The following is a 26,203-nucleotide window of genomic DNA, read 5'->3' on the forward strand; positions in this document are numbered from 1 at the left end:
ACTATCTTCCCACAAAGCTGGACTATACTTTTATTTCTTACTATCAGCTTTTATTTATTTCCATCAGCTTTCAATTTCTCTTTTTTTCTTCATTCAAACACTAATTCTCTGTGCTTTCTAAAGTAGACTTTTAAAAGTTCTTAGCTTTTCCTAATTTTCTCTTTTTTTTCTTAGCATAATCTGCACAAAAATGTAATAGGCTGATGAGGCAATGCAGAATCATGACAAGGAAGAAGAGGAAAGATGAAAACTTCAAATTTATCCTTAGCGAATGAGGAGAAAGTCAAAGAAGCTAATTATTTTGAGCTGATATGTTTACTCAGCTGCAATAGATTAATGGATAAGAACCTTATGGTCATTTTGATAAATTCCAAAAAAGCATTTGATAAAATTAAAACCTTTCCCAATAAATTTTTTTCAGCTGTTACTGAAGAAATCTTCTTAAACTCAGTGTGTTATTGTTGTTGTTATTATTATTATTATTTTAAAATCAAAATGAATTTATTGCTTGGTTCTCAATTCTTATTAATTTGATTTGAATACTTTCTTTCTATCATTACCAATTTTTAGGGGATCAGCTATACTGGTTGTTTATTCTCTAATGAACAAACAACTAAGATATTATCTCTAGTCTGGATTTATTGAATCAGAATCTCTGATGGGTGAAGCCTGAATTTAAACAGCTTCTCTGGTGATTCTGATGCACACATTGTTTGCCATCTAATATTAGAAGGAAGACAGGTAACTAACTACAGTGTTAATTTCAATATGAGACAGACTGAGACCAGGACCCTGGAAAGCTGTGAGAAGCTATGGAGACACAGGGCTGGGAGCCATTAATTCTGACTGAGAAGCCTTCTACAGGCATACTATAAAGTCTGTGAAGAATGAATACAAAGTAATAAGAACCATTTCTTCTCACTCATGAGAAGAAAAAGAGTTTCACTTGAATTCCTCCTGTAGGATAAACCTGAAAATATTTGAAGGCAGATTTCCTGCCTTTTTTCTAAAGAAAACATTTCAGTTTCTGGCTATTGAGTAATATTTAACTATTAAGCTTGCCAATGCCTGACACTGTGGTATTAATCACTGTCTTTCATGTTGTAACAGAACTGGCACTAAAAAACATGAATAGTTGTTCCCCATCACTTCCTCTAACTTGTTCTAACAAGTTAAAATAGTAATAAAAATGTAGTGAAACTAAATAAAATACAGAAGAAACAGGAGAAACATTTTTACAATTTTGCAGTGTACAAAACCCAGTTAAGAAACACAAACTCTCTAATGCCTTAATGCAAAGGAGAGAGATTCAGATGAAATCAGCAATAATGAGAACAGAATGATGAAAGAAAAATTAGAAAGAAAGTTAAAAAAGTAGTAACAATTTTGGAGAAAATAGTTACAGCATATCAAAAATACATTAGGGATGTTTCTGTAAATTGGTTTCAAAAAGACAAACAACACATTAGAAAAATATGCAAAAATAGAAACAGAAAAATAAAATACAAATGATCCATATCTATGAAGAAATGCCTCAACATCACCATTAATAGTGGAAGTGCAAACTAAATATTAAGGGGATGCCAATTTTACTTATTAAGAGGATAAAAGTAAAGATCAATGGGCAAAGCCATGTAGAAATGGGCAGTCTCATCAAAGAAATAATTTGATGTTTATTTCAATCTGAATATATGCATAGTCTTTGACCCAGTAATTCAACTCATAGGCAAGTTTTGTACATTTGCACAAATATAAATATATATCTTATTAGAGTAAAAAGTTGGAAACAATTCAAATTGTCAGAATTTTTAGCAAGGCAAATTGCCACTTGTGATGGTTAATTTTATGTGACAACTTGACTGGCCATGGGGTGCCCAGAAAAATATTATTTGGGGTTTGTCTGTGAGGGTATTCCTAGGTATTGGTATTTGAATCAGTGGACTCAGTAAAGTAGATTGGCCTTTCCAGGGTATGCAACCTCCAAATCCACTGGGGGTCTGAATAGAAAAAAAAGGAGGAAGGAGAAATATTTTTTTCCTGTCTCACTGCTTGAGCTAACGTCTCATCTTATTTTCTGCCCTCAGATTGGATTTACACTGTTGGTTCTCGGCTTTTGGAATCAGACTGAATTAAACGACCAGTTTTCCTGTTCTTCAGTTTCAGATGGCAGATCATAACATTTGTCAACCTCCATATTCACGAGTCAATTTCTCACAATAAATCTCCTTTTATGTATATATATCCTGTTGGTTTTGTTTCTCTAGAGAACACTAATACACCACTCAACTAGAAGCTACATTTCCCAGCCTTCCTTATACCTAGAGGTACTTTTGTAACTAAATTCTGGCCAATCAGATGTGAACAGCAGTGATGTTGGCCATTCTGGGCACACATCTAAAGAGAAACCACTCACTCTTCACTTCCTTTGTCCCCTCCTCCCCATACTGTGGTCCATATTGTGGAGAGAAACCAATTCCTCTCGTATAAATGAGGAAAACACTCTAGAGGATGGCAGACCAGCAAAATAAATGAAATCTGGGTACCTAAAAACTGTCTTGGGGAGAGCCATCTAACCCTCCTGGGACTTTTGTGTGAGAGAAAAATATACTTTTGATCTGTTTAAGCCACTGTTATTTGGTTCCAGTTTAAGAGGATGAAAGGATACTCTAATACAGTAGTAAATGCACATGCACTGAATGTGTGACACTGAAATGTGAAAACATACCACGTATCAGTGAAAAACTGTTGCCTGCCATATCAGTAAACAAAGGATTTGCAGCCATCGAGCCATCACATTACAGCCGCTCACATTATGGTGAGCTCTGAGGGAAGTCAGGATAGAAAAAGGATGCCTGCCACCTAGCCGTCAACTCCTGCAACCACCCCAGATGGTGCACCCTGAGGAGACTCAGGATGAGAAAGCACAGGATACTGGCTCCAGATAGCTGAGGTGCACATCAGAGGAATAATTGCAGCGAGCCCAGACTCTTGCGTTTTCCCATACATAGAAAAGCACTAAATTCCTTAACTTGAGATATCTGGTTTTCTTTAATTAACAGTAATCTTTCAGTGTTCCTACTACCTGGTCTTTGTTACAAAAATTCCTATAGATACTGGCTACTCCCTTACCTCTTTGGAGCAGTCTCTCAGAGCTAACTGTGATGCTGTGTCCTGGACTTAAGTCCTCAGTTTTGTCTGCCAAATCAAACATAATTCTCAACTCTTAGGTTGTGCATTTTTGTCAGTTGACACACTATAGACACTTTTATCAGAATTCAAATACAAGTCCATATTCAAACCTAAAAAATCAACATTCTGACATCTCCAAAACTCTGATAAAGATAAATATTGTGAGCAAATTAGATTTCATCTCAGTTACATTTTCTTTTTTACTAACCTCCAAAGTAAGAGCCATCCGTCAGCTTCATTTCTTTACTGGATTTTGTGATGACACCAGCAACACCATGTTGAATGAAATACATTTTTTTACCCACAGCTCCTTCTCGTATGATATAATCTCCAGGTTGAAACACCTCAAATCTCAACTTGCTCAGCATGGCAGTCACAAAATTAGGATCCGCATTAGCAAAAAGAGGCATTGTAGCCACTAGTTTTCGGCAGTTGAAGTTGACTATCTCCTAAAATGGCAAGAGTAAACAAATATTAAGAGAGAGATTAATCTTATCAGGAAGAAAAACATGTGCTGAAATTAAAATCTATACATAACACTGCAATTTAAATTAAGGACCAACAATACATAAATTCTAATAATCTACGTATCTCTTCAAAACCAGGGATCATGTTTTATTATTGTGTTGAAATGTTGTATTCCCAGCACACAGAGTAGTATAGGCATATATTAGACATCAATAAATATGACTTAAATATATACAAGTTTACCTTTTATAACTTCCCATTCATTTATTATTCTTTATATAAAATTAGAACGAAAATGTGGAAGAGTTTTAGTCTCCCTTTTATCTGTTTTTATGAAGAAAAGAAGCCACATCACTTCCTCTTAGCCACGATGCTACCACTTCTGTGGTCCATTGTGTTGAACAATCTAATTTGTACCTACTGACTAGAGTTCTGAAACCAGGGCCCAGCTGCCAACAAATTGCCAACAGTATTTTGATGTTTTTTCCTAATGTCATTCACATGAAAGCAAGGAGACTTGATGTTGTTCACATTACACAAAAGACACTCTAACTATAATCTCTAATTATAAATTCAATCTGTTTCAGGGTTAGATCAGAAAATTACTCTTTCCAAACCTCCTGGGTTTCCATTGGAAGTTTTGGACTGGACAGAGGCCATATTTTCCTTTTCCTAAATTGTTTGTTTGTTTTATTTCTGGGATCAGGCCAATTCTAAATTAGGAGATTTATATGTTTGATTTCATTCTGTGGATTCTAGTTCAGATTAGACACAGTGCTATCACTATGAACCAAAACAGGGATATGGGGCCAACCAATTTGAATCCTGAAAGTTAGATACAGAACAGAATAAACAATGGGAATCTAAATTTTACCACAATGCCATTTCTCAGAAATATCTTCTCCAGTGAGCCCCCAGAAGAACAGGGTTGGACCTGAATTTGTGAACTTGCTTAAGAGACACAGAAAATGAAGTCACCTCTGCTAACAGATGGGAAAAGGGCAAAAAGGTTCAGACGTATTAAAAGAGTCTGAGATCGGAATTCCTGCTTTGGTAATACAAACTTCTAGATTCCAAGACTGGGAAAGAAAGTTTCCTCAATCTTCTTCATAAAATAATCTGATATTATTCTAGGATAGTTTAAAAAATTCCAGCTGATGCAGAGGGCACAGAATTTTGGGTCCAACATGGAAAAGAAGGTGTTTCATCCTCAGCAATATGTTGTGAGTACAGCAGAGCAGAGAAGTATCTCTAACAGTGGAGTTTCATGGAGACTGGTAAAATATTTAAAAATCAGCAGCGATAACCAGCAAGTGAACATAACAACAAAAAGAAGAGAAGGATATAACATATGGTACTTCGTGCAGCATCATCCAAGCCCTACAATGCACAGTTGACCCGATGGGTAGCTATATCTAGGGCAATTTGTGGTCAATTTTAACTGGTGCTGAAGAGCTGTGGTGGGAGTGGGGGACTACAGTAAGTGCTCAATAAATATGCATACATGTATGAGTAGACCGAAGGAAGGAAAAAAGAAGAAAAGAAGGAAGGAAGAGGGCAAAAAGGGAAAGAAGGAAGATGGAATTTTGGCATTGGAAAAAAAGTGTTCACAAAGCCTAGTTTATATTCCTGGTGGGAAGTGGCTATTTAAAACTCTTAGAATGCTCTCTCAAGCCAATAGGTTGAGAAACAAGTCTTACATGTAATATAAAAATGTGTTTTTTACTATTCAGAATACTTCCATATAAAAACCACATGAAGATAAAAGGTGAACCATTCAAGGTACCCAAGGTAAGCACATGAGTTAAAAGAAGACAGAAATATGTCATTAAAATGATCAGAATTGTTGTTTCAAAGTTAATGATTTCATGTGTAAAATGACATAGAAGGATCCTGCGCAGGAAATTGAAAATAAATCATGTTGCAGAGAAAATAAGAGTTTTCAAACAAAAATAATAAAATAATCTTTTCATCTGTGTTCTTTGATTTGAACTACACAAATTTTTCTCTTCATTGTTTTCTTACCTTTTATTTTAGAAAATAATTTTACAAACAATTAAACTGTCTTTATTTATATGAACAATTCTTTTTCTATGATGCATCACATATCCAGGTGCACCTTGGAACTGCCTTGATTATATCACTGCGAAGATAATTTCTTATTATTGTTAACTTGAAGGAATCCATTCATTTCTTCTGTCTCTGTGGAACTTTTACCTCCACTTGAATACTTTCTGATTTAAACTGTAAATTCTAACAAATATTTGACAGAAAAAGATGTGATGGGACAGAAAGTTATTTGCATTTAAAGGCTCTCCCTCTTCCCATGAAATCTGCTTGCTTTGAGGGTGTATAGTTTAAAGGAAACAATCAAGTGAGCCTAGAAGTTAAGCAAAACTTCTAAAAGCTCTTCTCCTTCACATTTCTTTATAGCACATTTTCTTAGGGAGAACATATTTAGTTAAGTTATTAATATCTCTCTATTAGTAAAACAAGACTTTTAAAGCTCTTCCTCCATCAATCCCAGGTCCTATAGCACACTGACTTAAATAAAACACACAGTTAAGTTATTAATATCTCTACTCTCCATCCAGATTCTTTATGGCAGTTGTTATAATGAGCTTTTTTAGCGATACGTCTGGCCTGAGTTAGGAGTATTGTCTATATGAAATAAATTGAGGAATGTTCACTCCCTAAGGGAATCAGACACGTGACTCTGACCTTAATAATAAAGTACTCCCAATTACCAGGTTTACTTCATAACTTAAAAATAGACAGTTATTTCTCTCCTGAAGCATCTTATCATACCAGAAAGTATGGCAGTGTTAGAAAACAAATAAGCAAACAAGCAAAAACACCAACAAAAAACCCTCACAATGAAAAGGATATTTCAAAGAGGCCAACTGAAAGAGCTACCCGACTAATGCTGTAACAATTGGAGTAACAAAACAAGTAATGTAATATTGGCTTAACCCCAAAGCATAAGATAAATATGAGCCTATACTTATATAAATAAATGATTGAGTAAATTAAAAAGTAGGGGAGGGCTTCCCTGGTGGCGCAGTGGTTGAGAATCTGCCTGCCAATGCAGGGGACACGGGTTCGAGCCCTGGTCTGGGAAGATCCCACATGCTGCGGAGCGACTAGGCCCGTGAGCCACAACTACTGAGCCTGCGCATCTGGAGCCTGTGCTCCGCAACAAGAGAGGCCGCGACTGTGAGAGGCCCGCGCACCGCGATGAAGAGTGGCCCCCGCTTGCCACAACTAGAGAGGGCCCTCGCACAGAAACGAAGACCCAACACAGCCATAAATAAAATAAATAAATAAATTTTAAAAAATTTTTAAAAATTAAAAAAAAAAAAGTAGGGGAAAACAGACAAATCTCCTATTCAAATTCCAAATAAATCAACTTTTACCTACTAAAAACAGCATAATACAACAATAAAACAACAACAAAGAAGAACCCTGCGTTTGATCTTACTTTGACATAATGTCAGTTTATTTAAGATGTGAAATTCTTTTTCAGCAGTCCTTCCCATTATTTTGCTAAAGTACGACAGGATTATTCACATTCATTGTTCGGTCACAGTGCAGAGAGTATCTCCGTAAACTATAATATAGATATAGTAAAGTACACAAATCTTAAACATACACAGATCTTATGTGAATTTTTCAAATATGTGAACCTATATAACCTCCCGGATCACATACAGAACAGATTTCAGAAGGCTTCCTTTTTTCCTTTTCAATCAAGCCCAGAGGTTCTAGCTCTTCTGATTTCTATCACTATACGCAGTTTTACTTGTTCTTGAAATTCCCATAAATGGCACCACACACTGCAGAGTCCTTTGAGTCTTGCTTCTTTTGCTCATCATTATGGCAGTATGATTCATCCATGTTGTTGTGTGGTGGCAGTTCTTTCTTTTTATATTTCAGGCTGTATTTCATTTTAGGACTATGTCACAGTTTATTTCTCCATTCTACTCTTCTTGACATTTGGTTTGTTTCCAGTTTTAGGCTAATAAAATAAGCCTGTTATGAATATTCTTGAAGTGCCTTATGCACTGATTTCTCTTGCATATTTACCTTATGTTGGAATTGCTGGGTAATAGGATAAGCATATATTTAACTTTGGGAGATACTGCCAAAACTTTTCTAAAATAATTGTATTATTTTTCTCATATACCAGCAGTATATAAAGTTCCAATTGTCCTACATTCTTGGAAAATTTTGATGCTATCACTCTTTTTTTAATTTTAGCCATTAGTAGATATGTAGAGATACCTTACTAAAATTTTTTTTCTCATTGTTGTTTTATTTTACATTCCCCCAATGATTAATGTTGTTATGCACATTTTCATAGGCTTATTGGTCAGATGAATATCCTGTTTGGTGAAGTGTCCAGTCAATAGTTTTCCCTGCTTTCTCTATTGAAGGAGTCCTTTTTATATTCTTGACATGAGCTCTTTGTTGGGATATGCATTGCAAATATATTCTCCTCATCTGTGGCTTGCCTTTTCGCTCTCAATGGTATCTTTTATTGTTATTGTTTTGCTGGTAATTTGATTTCTAGTTTGTTTAACTTTATGACAATAAGGAAAAAATGGGATTTGATATACTTAAATTGCTTCAAGAAGGATTTGTTTTAACCATAAATCTGTGCTTTGGAATCATGCATATTCTGAAACCCTGGGAAATTTTAAGCAACATCTTCTTTGTTATTAAAAAGAATAGCAATAATTTAACGTTCCTTCTAGCACTACAATTCTTTATTGATAACTTAAGTATCATTGTGGAAAGTTCCACTTTGTGAAACATTTAGTTCTCTTCCATTCTACATTATTTTATTCCACACAGTATAGTTCTAAAAAGTTTTAAGCATGGTCACTATAAATATAATTATCATCATTACAATAATGAATCATAATCTTAACAAAACAGAGCTGCTGTTACATTGCTAAATTCCTACACCCAACACACTCTGTGTATTTTTAGACTCTGTGGAGCACGCAAGCACTTCCTTCTAAGAACTTAAATCAGACATTCAAATGGCATCCAATGTTCAGACTTCCATGTTAACTTCAGAAACAAGTAAACACATATAGTCAAATCTATATCAAATGACACTTTATGACCTAGAACATCTTATAAAACCGTGCTGCTGATGTTGTCCTAGTTTTTTTTCAGTTCTGTAGCCTGGGGTAGTTAGAATCAAAACAGAGTCACTGGATATGCTAGGGATTTCTTTAAGGCAGAAATAATTTTAAGAATGAACACAATAAAAATGAGGCAATATTTATTGAATTCTTGTTGGTTCCAGGTATTGCTTTAAATAAAGCTCTACAAGTATTAATTTATTTTATCCTCACAAAATCCTATGCCTTAGGTATTATTACTACCCCACTTTATGGAAGATATTGAGTAATATGCCAAAGACCACACACTTGCAAGAAGAACTATGGTTTGTTGGCCCAGCTCCCTAACGTAAGGTTTTGATGGATTCTAAGAAGTCATCTTAACTTTGCACATATCTAAAATCACTACAAACCTGAAGATTCTGATGTTAACCATAAATTTGTTCTTTCAAACTTTACACATTTTCAGAACCTGACATGTGAGGTGGCAAACTGATAGCTACACACTTGGCTGTTTTTATTTCCCCACAGCAATTATTTTTAGAGATCTGAATAATACGGTCTTTACATTGGCATCCATGCTCCAGGTTGCCACAGTTTTTAAAACGTGCTACTTCATACAATTAGGCTATCTGACTGGCTTCATAAATCAGTAGCATCTGAGATCTTTGAACCATAAAGCAAGGGAATTCAAGAAGAGAAAGAGAGACCAGTATTTGATGTTGTTGTTTGTGCGGGTATGTCTTATGTTACGGGGACAGGGTCAATGTGTGCCCTTTACTTCTCCCTTTTAAGAAATGTTTCTTCAATGATATCTCTGCTTCTCCCTGCATAGCCCCCAAAGAACATTGTAATTTAATTTGACAAGTTCAAGATGGCATGTGGAAGGAAAAGGAAAGGGAACAAGATTTAGTGAGCAGCCATTTTAAGCAGGTACTTCACATATTATGTCTCACTTATTCCTGGAGGAGAACAACCAAAGAATAAATTTGAATTTGGTTTTATTTCCCCACGTATACAAAAGAACGAAGATAGTGGAGCCTAGAGAGAGGAAATACATTGCCCAAGCCTCAGAGCTTGAATACATCTAGAGAAACTCATCATTCTAGTTGACTTCCAAACCATTGCTCATTCAACCCTACCATGGGACCTCCCTATTACCTGGGTCAAAGTCACAAAAGCTTAGCACTAAAATTAACCTATGCCCTTATGTTTTGCAATTCCTTGTGCTTTGGAATGAAAATAAAGTCACTTTTAGTATTTCATAAATTTTTAAATCTAAAACTTTCCCCATTTCAGACAAATATCTATTTACCTTTTTGCTTCAATACATTTCTAAGAATATTTACATTTTTAACTAATTTGAATGCCACATTTTATGCAGTGTATGTATTTTCAGGGCAGATTATTACATGGTAATATATTTACTGTTATGGAATTCTTCAAAAACACAAAATTCTAGTTAAAAAATATATAAAAAGGATCTTGTTTGTGTTTATTATATGTGACCCAATTGCTATGAAAATATATCTGCTTGAACAATAATTAGTCAAAAATTATTTTGAAAACTAAGATGAAAAGTTTTATTTTGAAAACTAAAAACTAATTAGTTTCAAAAAAACTAATTAGTTTGAAAACTAAACTAAACTATGTATTAATTTAATTTTATCTTCAATTATCAACATTCATTTATGTCTGGTAAATAAGAAGCATTTCCTCTGTACCAGAAATTAGGTAAGATGTAACTATGGAAGAAAACAAGTGAGATCTTGAAGCATGACTAAATGATTTGGAGTGATATTGATAAATAAGCCTCCTAGTCAACATGAACTCAGTTCCTCAAACAACCCCATGACATAGTCACAAATGATGAAGGGAGATAACGGGGTATTGGTAGCTGAATTTATACAACAGTTAATAAGAAAGTAAGCATTGTAAACCTGGGGCCTAAAGACACTTAACAAGGGTGTTAGGCTTCAGGTGGCTGCCCTGAACCTGTTGCAGTTTTATGTGAACAGGTGTACACTGTGTTAGTGTCTTATGTGAGACAGATGGAGCGTTCACAGGATCTTCAAAGGAGCCATTATCAGCAAGAGGGTAAGTACCGCTGGTCTAAATGTAGTACAATGACTGTGATGATGCTGATAGCTAATATTTATTGAATGCTTTGTGGTTTTGCCTTTAATTATAACAACAACCCAATGAAATAGCTATATTATTAACCCAGCAGTATAGATGAGCCAAAGCAGTTTCAAAGAGGTTGTCATGTCACAAAAATCACAGAGCAGGTAGGAAGTGAGCCCAATACTTAAAAGTGTATAGTCTGTTCCTAGAACGACATTGTTTAACATGGTAGCCATTAGCCACATGGAGTTATTGACCACTAGTAAACCTTTAATTGATTTAATTTTAACCATTTAGGTTTAAAGTTAAAAGCTGATAATTCAGTTATTAGAAAATGTTAAACTGTTTGGAAAAACTTGCATAGGTGAATATACTTTTCAACTGTAAATTTTATGAAATCTATATACAGATCAAGCAGTTCTAAAAAAAATTAACATTCCAGTCTAAATGTTCTGTCAGAATAGTCTTTGTCAAAAAGTCTACAGATAATAAATACTGCAGAGGGTGTGGAGAAAAAGGAACCCTCCTACACTGTTGGTGGGAATGTAAATTGGTACAGCCACTATGGAGAACAGTATGAAGGTTCCTTAAAAAACTAAAAATAGAGCTACCATATGATCCAGCAATCCCACTCCTGGGCATATATCTGGAGAAAACTATAATTCGAAAAGATACATGCACCTCAGTGTTCATTGCAGCACTATTTTACAATAGCCAAGATATGGAAGCAACCTAGATGTCCATCGACAGATTAACTGATAAAGAAGATGCGGTGTATATACACACACACACACACACACACACATATATATACATAATGAAATATACATATTTATATTTATAAATATGTATATATATTTATATACATAAATATAAATATGTATATTTATATTTATAAATATTTATATTTATATTTACATATTATATTTATATTTCAGTATACATAATGAAATCTACATATACATATACACACACACATATATATACATAATGAAATGGGAAAGGAAGGGGAAGGGATAAATTAGGAGTTTGGGATTAACATAACACACTACTATATATAAAATAGATAATCAACAAGCTCCTACTGTATAGCACAGGGAACTATACTCAGTATTATGTAGTAATCTACAAGGGAAAAGAATCTGAAAAAGAATATATACATCTATATATTTATATATGTATAACTGAACAACTGTGTTGTACACCTGAAATGAACACAACATTGTAAAGTAACTATACTTCAATTAAAAAATACACCAGATTCTGAAGACTTAATATAAAAAATGAATGTAAACTATCTCATTAATGATGTTTTTATATTGATTACATGTTGAAATTATAATACGTTGAATATATTTAGTTAAAATTAATCATACTTAATTTCACATTTTTTTTATTTTTAAAATGTAACTACTAGAAAATTTAAAATTACACATGCAATATGATTCACATTGCATTTATACTGGACCGAGAGCACTACTGCAAAAGTAACATGATGTAATATGTGAGGGGATATGGAAAGTAGAATGCAGTTCTGCATTTTTAAAAAATCTTCATGTTAAATATATTATTTATTGAAGAATCCAACAAAACAAACAAGGTATAGTTTTTTGATATTTATTTATACTTTGAAGAGAGAGGTGAAACAGAATGTGAAACTTTCATAGAAGACTAAAATAAGGTTTAGTTTGACTCTTGGAAAGATTAGATTTAGATCCTAAGACTTCTAAGAAGAGTAGATCAATATCTGGAAATTGCAACCAGTTTTTTAAGTAACCTCACTGAAAAGCTCTAAGGAAGTCATCTGCAATCATTACCTTTAAGACCACTACATGAAGTTTGTGAGGCAATAAATAAATAAAATAAAAAACATCCATATCGGCTAATGAACAGTCCTTAGTGTCCTAGGAGAGGGCACGTCTGAAATGACTGATGGAGTGTCCAACACAGAGCGGGCTGCATAGAAAATGCCCAGAGTGTGGTAAAGTTTGGCTCTGTGGGTATGATGTAGAATGATTCTTGGGAAATAACAGAACATACTTAGGATTAGACTGTGGGACCTCGCCCTTATCATGGCTCTCAGGATGACAGTGTCAATAAGGGGGAAAAAAATGGCTTTGATGACTTGCCAAAGATGGCATTCTCCTCCCTGGATGTATTTATGATATTTTTCTAAGATACAGTTTGCCAGGCTCCCATCCAGATTCAGAGAATCTGAATTTAAATCTTCAGGGGATATGAAAAAAATCTCTGTTTTTAAAAACACATTTCAAGTCATAAGCAGTCAGATGTGGAAACCACGGTTCCTAAAATAAAGAAGTATCTGAAAGTTTACATCTAGTTGAGGAAGGAACATATATATGTATATATTCAGTATAAGATAATGGTAAAAAAATAAAATAAACATGGGTTAGACTCTCTCTCTCTCTCCAGTGTGCAAGTGTGTGTGTGTGTGTGTGTGTGTGTATCTGGGCTCAGTCCCTGATACCAAAACTAATTGACTCAGGGCCTGTAGAAAGTGACTCATACTCTTCAAATCTTAATCTTTTTGCCTGTAAAATGGAGATAACACTAGCAACTCTATCACAGATAATTGTGATGATTAAATTAAATAACACAAGGAAAGCATTTAAGTTCACTAAATGTTATCTATTATTTACTATTATAACTACAGTTGTATTATAAACCAATATCTGTTAAAATCAAATGAATGGTAAAGACTATATATTCTACAAAATTTCAAAGAAACAAGACTTCAGGGTAATTTGGTAAGAAAATATTAGGTCAGATTTTTAAAAAAAGGCTGAGTGGGGAACTGGTTATTAAAGCCCAAAGTCAAGGTAGGTGCAGGGGTTCAGAAGATAAAAATGACAAGACAGTGTTAGGGCATAGTCAGTGAAATTCCCTTTTGGCCAAACTCAAGGAATAAAATATAGGATTCTTATAATGAAACTGTCCTAATGATAAAATAAATTTGGAAGGTGAATTGTAAATTAAATACACATTCTATTTTTTTAAAGGAAGCACATGGGGGAAATTTAAAAAAAAATTCCCTCAGCATTTCCAGCTGGCTTATATTGATCTGGTGGTTTGTCTTCTAACTAACTTGCAAGATAGTTGCATGTATCAGTACATTAGCCCATACAAATCTTAACGCTTGAAAATGTTTTAAACATTTTTCCAAACATTGACTAACAACTTTGGTACCTGCTTCAATTTCTTAAACTCAAAGCATTTCCCTTGATTTCTGTGTCCCCATTAGGGAGAATTTATGTTGAGCTGTTTCTCTAGTTGGGATAATCTGTCCTATTTTTTTTAAAGAAAACGTTTAACTCTCTTTATACCTCCTAAGTAATTTGAATATAAAAAATTATGCAATAAAATTCAAAAGTAAGAAATACTTACTTTTAATATTTATTTTGGGGAAGTTAAAGGAGTTAGAGATAAGATAGTGAAGACTGATGAATTAATATAGTGTGCCTCAATTTTAGTTTATTGTAGTTTTCCATCTCATTAAAGAAGAAAGAGTAATCAATTTTTGTATTCACAAATTGTATTTTTAAAAATCTTTAAAAACAAAATGAATATACACACATCCCTCAAAATATATAAAAGAAAAAAATCTCTACAGTTTCATCACCTTAATGAAAGTAATTTAATATATTTATGTATTCTTTTAATATAATCTCTTATTCACCTTAACATAGTTGTAATCATAATATACATTCAATATTTGTTTCTTTTCCCCCCACATTTATAACATAAAATATTTCCTATTTTGATATATGATCCTCATTGCCATTCTTTTTAATGGCCACACAATATTCGATCTTGTGTTAATCATAGTTATATTAAGAAAAATCCAATAGAGATAGAGAGAAAAATAGTCTGCAATGGCCTCTTAAATATTGGCAAGCTTTAATATTTTTCGCGATTTCTTATTTTGAAACTCAGCTATAGCATTAATTGCTAGATTCATAGTCTCTTCAAATTATGAGTTAAAAGGTAATTAGCCTAAAATCTCTGCATATACAAATGGCAAATTATCATTAAGTGGCTTAAGTGAAATCTGCCTGCTTGTAAAGGATAGACCAGAACAGGATGGATTTTGAGAGATACAGATTCAAAAATTTAAATGTTTTCTGTAGTTACAGCTATCACATCCATCTAATTTGGTTTTGAGATATTAAATCACATTTAAACTTTACAATATGAATGCAAATGAAGCTTGAAATTAATTTGGTCTTAGCATACTCCTACTGTTTTGCCTTCCTAGAATATAGGAACATGTTACTCTGTTAGGTATCATGCAGGATGTCAGCAGATGACATGAAATTCTCTTAGCATTCACTTAAATTTGATTGTACATGAAAGAAAAGACGTAGAAACAGACCAAAAAAGCCTAAATCAAAAAATTGTATATTGACAATGACAGTGTTCATTAGTGACTTAGTATCTCTGCCCCACTTTGGAATCCCAGGTTTGAAGCTCACTTAGGATTTGTGTAAACACCAGCAGAGTGCAGCTCCAGTGGCCTGCAAACTGTAAACAAGGTGTAAGAGTGATTTGCAGAATAGGAATGAAGCCTACTTGACCAGGTAAAAACAGATTAATTTGGACTGTCAAATACAGCAAATATATCAAACAGCTAAACTAAAAAAATATTATAAACAGGACCAGCAGATAGTACAGTGAGTTAGAAGACAATTCTGAAAGGTGATTTGGAGAATTTGATAAAAACCTATATTTGAAATTTTATAATAGAATCCACATAAATTCCTTTTCATCATTAACAGGTCAGCAATAGAAATAACCCCTGCATAACAGTATGTGTACATGTGCCATGGACATGAGGAAATCAGGCCACACCCTAAAACCAGGTAGTCATTCTAAGATGCATTAAACATTCATTTATCTGTCACGTTAGTTAGATTTGTGTGGAGCACTGCATGTGTTGACAAGCATTATGGGCTGAATTGTGATGCCTCAAAATTCATATGCTGAAGCCTTAACTCCCAGTACCTCAGAATGTTCCTGAATTTGGAGATAGGACCTTTAAAGAGGGGATGAAGTTAAAATGAAGCTGTCAGGGTGGCCCCTAATCCAATCTGACTGCTATCCTTATAAAAAGAGGAAGTTGGGCACACAAAAAGAAAGGTGGCCGTCTGCAAGCCAAGGAAAGAGGCCTCAGAAGAATCCAAACCTGTCAACATCTTGACCTTGGGCTTCCAGCCCCCAGAAGTGTGAGAAAATAAATTTCTGTAGTTTAAGCCACTGTGGTATTTTGTGATAACAGCCCTAGCAAATTAACATAGCAAGTTAGGCTGGACAAAGTGTGGCAGGAAAGATGAAGCTGCCCCCTCTGAGTATCTGTCGGGACATAGCAGCACCTCAGCTCTGAAAGTAAGGTGGTGGCAGGAGTAAGATACATGAGCCAGCCAGGCTCGCTCTGAGGAGGTGTGGAACACAATGCACACACTGCAACAACATCTGAGCTCTTCAGTCTGGGGTGAAATAAAATAAAATAAAAAATTTAGTTACATGAAAAAAGGATTTTGCTTTATTTTTGTATTGAGTGTGAAGTATCATGGGCATTTAGTTGACAAGAGCTCCAGGCAGATGGAAATGGCTTTAGAGTCAGGACTGTAGTTATAAGACTGGATGCTGTTTTACAAGATTTTTTTAGATTTTTATAAAATATATACAGCAATATTTATAGTTTTAACCATTCCCAAGTGTACAATTCACAAGAATATTCACAATGTTGTATTACTATCACCACTATCTATCTCTACCTAGAACATTTTCATCGATCTCGACAAAAGTTCTGTAGCCTTTAATCTATAACTCCTGCCTTCTCCCTCCTCTCAAAACTTTGATAACTTCTATTCACTCTTTGTTGTTATGAATTTGCCTATTCCAGGGCCCTCATAAGTACAATTATGCAATATTATCATAGGACTAATTTTTGAAGTCCTAGAAATAAACATTGCCTCCCAGAAAAATATTGGGTGAGGGGGGAAGTAGTGAAGCAATGTTAGGAAAAAATCAAGGAAAAGGCCCAGTAATCTGGCTCTTGTTCAATGATACAAACTGTCTTCTCCCCGACCCTTCCAGTTTCCCTGATTCCCTATTCTCCACATTCTCCCCAGCACTGGTTATATCTTGTCCTTTGATAACAGGTGTGAGGTGCTATCTCATTGTGGTTTTGATTTGCATTTCTCTAATGATCAGTTAAATTGAGCACCTTTCCATATATCTGCTGGCCATCTGAATGTCTTTTTTGGAAAAAAAAGTCTATTCAGGTCCTTTGCCCTTTTATAATTGGACTATTTGTTTTCTTGCTATTGAGTTATGTGAGTTGCTTATATATTTTGAATGTTAACCTCTTATCAGATGTGTGGATTGCAAATATTTTCTCCCATTCCACAGGTTGTCTTTATTGTGTTGATCATTTCTTTCATACTGCAGAAGCTTTTTAGTTTGACGTAGTCCTACTTATTTGTTTTTGATTTTATTGCTTGTGCTTTGGGTATCCTACCCAAAAAATCATTGTCAAGACCCATGTTAAGAAGCTTTTTCCCTATGCTTTCTTCTAGGAGTTTTATGATTTCAGGCCCATACATTTGTCTTTAATCCATTTTGAATTTTAGTGTGTAATCTCTGATTTTCTCTGGCAATTAGTCATATGTGACTTCCTACATTTCTTGTATTTTTAGTAACGTATTTTAACTTTTTCTTCATAGTTCTTTTCATGTATTTCCATCTTGACTCTACAAGCACACAGTAAGCACTGTGAGACTGGAAACCACATTTTATAATTTACCTTCCCACACTTAAATCAATATCTTGCACACATTAAGAATTCAATAAATGTTTTTTGTCTGTTTGTTTTCTAGAAACAAGGGATGCAGGGGGAAAGCTCTAGACCAAAAGAGAGAAGAAGACCCAATTTCTTTGCTTGGTAATGGAACCAAGATCAGGTCACTTACATAAATTTTCTAGCCTTTGGTTACTGTGCCTCTTACATGTGTATATGATAATTTATAAGATCCCTGTAGAGCTTTGCAATACTATGATTCTAGCTTATTTTAATTAATCTGAACTAAAGACATTTTTAGGAGACATTTCAAAAACCAACAAGCATGTACTTTAAAAAAATTATTCAGAATTGCACTAAATAAATATGCATGCAAATTATGATTTCTTCCCTAACAGTGTTTTCCACAAATTAAAGGTCAGAAGGACAGTATTATACTCTCAGCCCGGTTCATGTTCTGTGAAAATGAAATATACTGACACCCTATATTCTACTGGGACACTGATCTGTACCTATTTTCAGTCCACGGCCCTTCACACTCCATTGTTTAAAAATAGATCAGTTCTGAATTTTGGAGACAGACACAGAAGGGCATTAACCTCTTTCTCGATTGTTAAGTTTACATTTTGCTGTAATCGAATCAGTATAAATCTGATCATGATAAAAATAGACCTTCTTACTTTGTACACATTCCAACAGGCTCTCATAAGCAGAGGGGTATGGCTCACTGAATTTTTCTAATTAGTTTTTAGTTTTAAATATACTCTTCCTTTTATTAAAGCGTCATCTGTTTCTGATCCTAATATTTCAATGCCAAGTTTTGATGCTAAGACACTGTCTCCAGAAGGCTGGCTATTAAAATGGAAGAAGGGCTTATTAGCAGATTGTTTGAATAAATTCCCAAAGAAATGAGACATATGATAAGGCTAGACTCGGTGCCCCTCTGGTGTATGGCCTAACACCCTCTGAATTACCCACTCATAGCACTTACCCACAGTTATAATTGCTGATTAAATTTCTGTCTCTCACTAAGTTGTAAGAGCCATGAGGGCTGGGACTATCTTTGATTCTTCACTGAATCATAGTTATAACAAGAATCAAGTTTTACTGTGTACTTACTATATGCCAGGCACTTTCAAACTTTTAATATTTTTTTCTCATTTAATTTTAAAACAACTCTGTGAGGTACTTATCATCATTCATATTTAAAGATGAGGAAAGTGAAATATGTACAAGTTATGAAATAGCCCAAAGTTGTACAGATACTAAGTTGTGGAGCTGCATTTAAATGAGGTTGGTGGCACTATGGAGAACAGTGTAGAGGTTCCTTAAAAAACTAAAAATAGAATTACTGTATGATCCAGCAATCCCACTCCTGGGCATATACCCGGAGAAAACCATACTTCAAAAAGATACATGCACCCCAATGTTCATTGCAGCACTATTTACAATAGACAAGACATGGAAGCAATGGATTATTACTCAGCCATTAAAAAGAATGAAATAATGCCATTTGCAGCAACATGCATGGATCCAGAGATTATTATACTAAATGAAGTAAGCCAGACAAAGACAAATATCATATGACATTACTTAAATGTAGAGTCTAAAAAGAAGGATACAGATGAACTTATTTATAAAACAGAAATAGACCCACAGACATAGAAAATAAGCTTATGGTTATGAAAGGGGAAAGGGGGAGAGGGATAAATTATGAGTTTGGGGTTAACATATATACACTACTATATATAAAATAGATTATTAACAAGGACCTACTGTATAGTACAGGAAACTCTACTAAATACTCTAATAACCTATATGGGAAAAGAATCTGAAAAAGAATAGATACAGTATCTGTATATGTATATGTATAACTAAATCACTTTGCTATACACCTGCAACTAACACAACATTGTAAATCAACTACACTCCAATATAAAATAAAAACTGGGAAAAAAATGAGATTGGTGGAACCGAGGCCAAAGAAATGAGACATATGATAAGGCTAGACTTGGTGTCCCTCTGGTTTACCCATGATGCTGCATAGTTCCTCCAAAGTAGGTTTTCACTGATGATTTGAAAGTATACATATAAATATTCATGGCACTGAGAATATCATAAAGGCAATTTAAACTATTCAGAGCAATGAAACTGAAGGCTTCTGAGCAGCCAGGGGAAAACAGGAGCATATTTTAAGCGGATGGAAGGAGAAGAAAAGGAGGGAAAGCCAGGGCAGGTAACAACTGGGAGGGAGAGGAGGTCTCTAGAGATCATTGAAGTCCATCTTTGCAGACTCAGAATTTTAATTAGACACAGTCACAGAGCAACTAGAGAGTGAAGATTATAGATGATAGATAATGGATGCATCACATAATAGTGGCTCTAATTTAAAATGCCAAGTTTCTGAGTACCATCATAAGTATTTTTCTCAGAAAACTGTAGTTGTTCCTTTACTTTCTGGTCCATGTATATTAGTTCACAGTGACACGAAGATAATTTTTTAAGATGACTTTATAATCACTTCTCAGAATGCTGATAATGCCAGTGGGGTCAGTGCTCGGGTCAAATGGTCTAGTGCGAGGATGAAGAACACACAGATTTATCTGCCACACTGAATCTTCTACGTCTTGAGGTGGCTCACTACTTAGGTTTGGACAGGGAATCCAGCAACTTTTGTTTTATGCGCCACTGACAATATGCTAGGCACAGCTGGCGTAGCCATGTAAGAAAAATAGTATTTATTTTCTATCCCATGGATATTATTATAGAGATTGGACAAAACATTTACATACTTCTTATAATGGTACTCTATTGGAATATTCCCCCACCCCCCGGGTTTACTCTGCAATAAATCACTAATGTGTATAAACCTTGAGAAAGTTAAAAAGAAAATAAAAACAACCACATGCAAAATAGGTCCTTCTGGCTTATAGTGTATATATCAAAACAAAATCACAGAGGAATCTAAAGATGCCAGCATCCTTTTGTTATATATTAGAGACCATATTCTCCATAGTATAATCTAAAGTGATACTAAGAAAGTTCTGTGGCCACAGTACTTCATAGTTCTGGGCATCACTTTTCTTATGCATGCCAGCATCTCTGTTGTGTCTACAAAATGCTCCCTCCAAGTTCTAATAATCAATGATTCTTTGAGATCCTTATTTAATTTGCCTTTGTTTGTTTATCCAATAAGTAGTTATTAAATATGTACTATCTAGGGAGTAGAGCTATCATGGAAATCAAGAAAGACAAAGTCCTTGCTTTCTTGGATCCCGAGTTCCAAGAATGGAGAATTAACACATAAATAAAAAGGGACAACAAGGCAACAGAGTGATGTGTACACAACAACATGGATGATGTGATAGAGAATGACTGCAAGGAAATTAATTTAGATGAACTTCTCACGGAAGGCCCCAGGTAACATTTGTATTGAGATTTGAACAATGAGTCAGGTATTTGTTGAAGGCTTTTCAGCAATTTGTCTCCAACTGATGAAAAAGATAAATCACCTAATTTCTGCACAGAAATGCTTTCTATAAAGTAGTGCTTTCAAAATATCTACTAGCTGAATTAATTTGCATATGCATGGTATGAGTTTTTGGTAAGAGCTTTCAAAGATCACACAAATGATATTCTTCCTGCCATTTTACATCTTAGAGATTCTTCATATTTAAAAATATTCAAACACATTGAAAAAAAAGTCTGGGGAATAAACCGGATATAACATAATATAGATTTAATTGATTATGAGTAAGGAATAATTTTCATATTCATAAGCATTGCATTTTACTTTCTTTCTATATTTTAAAGCAATGGGTTTTTTGCATAAGTTTTTTAGAATCTGAAGTTTGACCTGCCCTTCACTTTTGTACATTCCTGAGTACCCAGAGTTGTGTTAGCAGAAATCACTGCTCTTAAGTATACATTAGCATCTCAAATTATGCAAAATACTTTCTTAAAAATGAGCCTTCTGGACAATGAAGTATTTTAAGTTAAAAGTCTTGTTAAAATGTAAGATGGTTGTTGGCTCTAACTTGAATATATGATTAACAATTATATGTGGTGTGTGTATGTGCACACAATGCAAGTCTTACATTTTTACCTTTTATTATAAAATACATATCAAATAATCTAGCTTTCCCTTTCTAAGTATCCTAGTTTCATTCATTTTATATTTATTGTATCAATCATTCAATGTCTTCTATTGTGTGCCTTCAAAGTGCCAGGCACTTTGTGGATACTAGAGGCACAACCGGGACCCAAATACATCTTTGCACAGATTAATGCCTCATCTTCTAAATTGGAAGACAGCTTTTGAAAGGTGGAATGATGTATTTTACTACTTTTAAAATATTTCATGTGATCTACCACTATGACCTGAATATAGCAGGTATATAAGACTACAATTTAATAGGGAGCAAGACGTATTTCCCACTGTTCTTACTGAACTTTTCTGCATAAAACATGTCTGGCTTTTTTACATCTAGGTTTCATTTTGAATAATGACTTCTGTTATCTCTCTGCCAAAGTCTTTGCTTACTTTCCTATTCTACTCTTCCTGTCCCTCTAAAGTCTTAATTCACATTAAATTTAGGCTTTTGTGTGACTCTGATGCCAGAAGAGCAACAGCTGAAGAGCAGATGAACAAATGGAGAACATGGTTTTCACCTTTTTAAGGTGTTAAGTGTTTGAGCATTTCATGCTTCTACTTCTAGGATCTCTAATTTTATTAAGTAGCCATGATTCTTACCCTGTTTTCCACTCATAATTCTGTTAAAGACCATTCACCCAATAAATATTTAATGAGCTCCTATCAAATACTAGTCATTAGAGATACAGAGATATTATGGCACGGTCTCTATCCTCAAGAAGCTCACAGTCTTGAAAGAGACAAACAGTAAACTGACAAATGAAAATACAGTGATAGACAATGGTCGGGGAAAATGTATGAAGAAGGTTCTGCCTGGTAAGACTGTTGGATGGAAAGCTGAAGGTAAGCTGGGTAGAAAGGATTGAAGATAGAGAGGGTAGCATGAAGAAAGGCAAAGAGGCAATCAGCAACATTTCTCCCCACCCAGCCAGGAAATTATCAACAATTTTCTGTTGATGAAGCATGAATGTAAAGAAATGAAGATGGAGGCAGACCGGGGGCATCTCAGGTGCCATGTCAAGCAGCTTGAACTTTTTCTTGAAGAGGATAGGAGGTCATGGTTAGGCTCTGAGAAGAAAGTAATGTCAAACTAGTGTTGTATATCAATCAATATGGTAGCCATGAGATGGGATGCATTTGAGCTAATTGACATCAAAGGCAGGAAGAAAAGTGGTGAGTGCACTTCAGAAGTTGAGGTAAAAGATGCTGAGACCCTGAACTATGGCATTTGCAAATATAAGGAAAACATTAGTCTAACTTAATGATAGAATAGTTGTAGGAATTGAGGAAATTGGAGGTATGTCTATTTATGGCTTTAAGGGGATAAAAATGAAAAGTGGAATTTTTTCCACTGAAGATCAGAGTAAATTAAAGTATGGCAAGATAAAGCACATGACTAAGAACATTTTCTTGTTATCCTGATTTTACATTACATTGAGCATTTTTAGCAGGGAGGAATGCTTCCCGTTTAAGCATGCAGCTTCTTAGGGTTCATTTTTATGTTCACTTTTTCTATTGGCTTTCTGTATTCCCTCAATGACATTTTATGCTAGAATCCTTACTTTTCTGCTTCTTTGAAATAAATTTTTAGTTTTACTGTGTCCTCCTGCCTATTGATTCCATCTTAATCCCTGATACTGTCTCTTCAATTACCTTTGTCTCCATGCTATGCTCTGTTCTACCCTGCCTTTGAATCCCACCAGGGCCTTTAGAACCCAACTTGGTTCTAGTGTCCTGAACTTCTGCCTCTTAGTGAAAGGAATTTGGATTTAAAATAAATTCTGTAATCCTACAGAGAGATAAAGCAAAGCATATTGATAGATGTTTTTTTTAAATGATGCATTACTTCTTTTTTTTTAACATCTTTATTGGAGTATAATTGCTTTACAATGGTGTGTTAGTTTCTGCTTTATAACAAAGTGAATCAGCTATACATATACATGTATCCCCATATCTCCTCCCTCTTGCGTCTCCCTCCCACCCTCCCTATCCCAACCCTCTAGGTGGTCACAAAACACGGAGCTGATCTCCCTGTGCTATGCGGCTGCTTCCCACTAGCTATCTATTTTACATTTGGTAGTGTGAAAAATACAAAGTTTTGACTGTATTTCTCAAAGCAAAAATATTTGTACATTCTTAATTGATTGAGGACTCTAGAGAAAATAAGCTAATCAATAGCAGATATTTAGCTCCTCTATTTCCAAAACTCTTAACTGATGTCTTAAGGCTTAAAAAAATACAAGTAACTTTTAATGGATGCAGATACTTAGGGATGGTTATAAATGGTAAAGATGTTAGTTGAAATAGAAATATTTATTGACTCTTTAACATATGCTACATGTAGTAGGAATTCCAAGAAAAATTTAAAATATAGATTAAATGGTCTTTGCTCTTAAAGAACTTTCAAGACAAAAGTGGAGGAAACTAATGTGGAAAAATCGTGATAAGAGACAAAATGGAAAGTAGCACACAAGCATTATGGAGTCAGTGCACTGGGGGTTAGGGAAAAGAGAGACCAGATCTAGTCTGGACAATCAAAGGAGGTATAAATAAAGAAATATTATCTATTACCTTTGCCAACAGATGACAAATATCCGGAAAACGTATGATGCAAGTTGAGAAATTAGAATTGGTTTTTCAAAACAGTAAGTTGCACAATTTGGCTATAGGCCACTTTGGAACGTGTACGGCAACAGGGAAAAATAAAGCTGGAAATTCAGCAAGGATCAGAGCATAGAAGGGCTAGAATATGAGTCTAAGGAGGCTATAGTTGAGTTAATTTGCAATGTAAAGACTGAACATTTCTGAGCAGAGACATGACTAGCTCTTACACATAAAAGAAGATTAATCTGACATCGCTGCTTTAAATGGTAGTTAGAGAGAACAGACCAAAGGTTGGAAGGTAAACTAAGGGGATATTGCAAATAGTCCATGTGAGAGGAATAAGGTTAGGGTAAGGGCCTTGGGAAGGGAGACAAGGGCATAGGTGTAAGATATACTGTCACAGTGAATTGACAGCATTTGGTAATTGACTGGATGTGCAGAGCAAAGAAAGATTTTTTAAAAAGACAAAAATTTTACATTCCAAATGACTCGAAAGAATAACTAAAACATTTACAGAGAGAGAGAGAGAGACTTCAAAGGATAAATGGTTTAGTGATGGAAGATAATGACTAACACATAGCTTACTATACATACATACGGCAAGGGTATATCATGTAGCTTTTAAGAAAACAGAGGTTATGGCAAGAACTTGGAGCTCAAATTTATAGAACCGCAGAGTGAGATGAAATAAATATGAGAATAAAACTCAGAAATTCGAAATGAGAAGCCAATGGCTCAGTAATGGCTTAGTGTTAAAGAAGCTCCCAAAAGAGGTTCAGGATATGTGTTTTATTGAGTTTAAAAGAACCACCAATGGCTCAAAGACAAAGGATTTGATGCCTAAATGTTCACTTATAATTTTCAAGGAAACAATTTTGGTAAAGAAGTGGAGATTGAACCACAATGCAATAATTAGAAAGTAATCTTTCAAGAAGGTTGGTAGTAAAAGAAAGGAGAAAGAGAAAGACAGTGTAAGAAACACAAACACTCAAGAGAATGTTCTTTTGATCTAGGGGTGACCTGTACATTCTAGTGGGCAGAGGGAAGACTTCTAGGGAGGGATGGAAAGGAGATGCAAGGCCAAGAAGTGGTTATTGATGTTGCCAAGTGTTTTAATGAGGTCACAGGAAATGAATTACTCCCAACGGGTCAGGTCAGTCTGTGATCAGGGTCCAGGAGATGAGCAAGGAAAATGAAGATAGGAGGAAAGCAGAAATCAAAAGGAAGTTAACGAAACAGTTTGATGAGCATGAGATGAGAGAGTGGAAAACTGGAAAGATATGGGCAATGAGGACACAAGAGGGGACTTTGTAACTAGGGACACAGAAAACTAAATGATATCCTGAGAACCATAATTAGAACAATTTCCAGTCTTTTTTTAACATAAGTGCCTGTAAATGGGAGAACATAAGGGCAAAAACCAAGATGTTTTAACATTACATTTTAATTTTTCTTTTAAGTAGTGTCAAAGCATGGAATGGAGGATTTCCCAGGAAAGGAGAAAGTAGACAATGATCCTGCACACGGAGACTGAGGACTGTAAATCTTACCTCTCTCAGAGGATCATTGAGTTCATTGAGAATATTTTCCTCATCAAAGATTTTGCCTTGGTATCTGTGTTCATAGTAATCATGTATCTTCTGACGCATATCAGCTGGTAACTTATGGAATGACATGTATTGTTCCACTTGCTTATACTGTAAGGAAAGG

General features: G+C 34.7%; 1 protein-coding gene across 1 annotated transcript in view; it reads right to left on the reverse strand.

Annotated features, from left to right (window-relative positions):
- Positions 1-26,203, reverse strand: part of HCN1 (hyperpolarization activated cyclic nucleotide gated potassium channel 1) — a 372,899-nt gene that overhangs the window by 43,609 nt on the left and 303,087 nt on the right. Inside the window, exons 5-6 of the mRNA XM_061187769.1 lie at positions 26,044-26,190; positions 3,398-3,638 (exon numbers count right to left, since the gene is read on the reverse strand). Coding sequence (XP_061043752.1) covers positions 3,398-3,638; positions 26,044-26,190 — 388 coding nt within the window. The remainder of the gene's footprint in view (positions 1-3,397; positions 3,639-26,043; positions 26,191-26,203) is intronic.

Source organism: Eubalaena glacialis, chromosome 4 (genome assembly GCF_028564815.1).
Source record: "Eubalaena glacialis isolate mEubGla1 chromosome 4, mEubGla1.1.hap2.+ XY, whole genome shotgun sequence".
Taxonomy (NCBI): Eukaryota; Metazoa; Chordata; class Mammalia; order Artiodactyla; family Balaenidae; genus Eubalaena; species Eubalaena glacialis.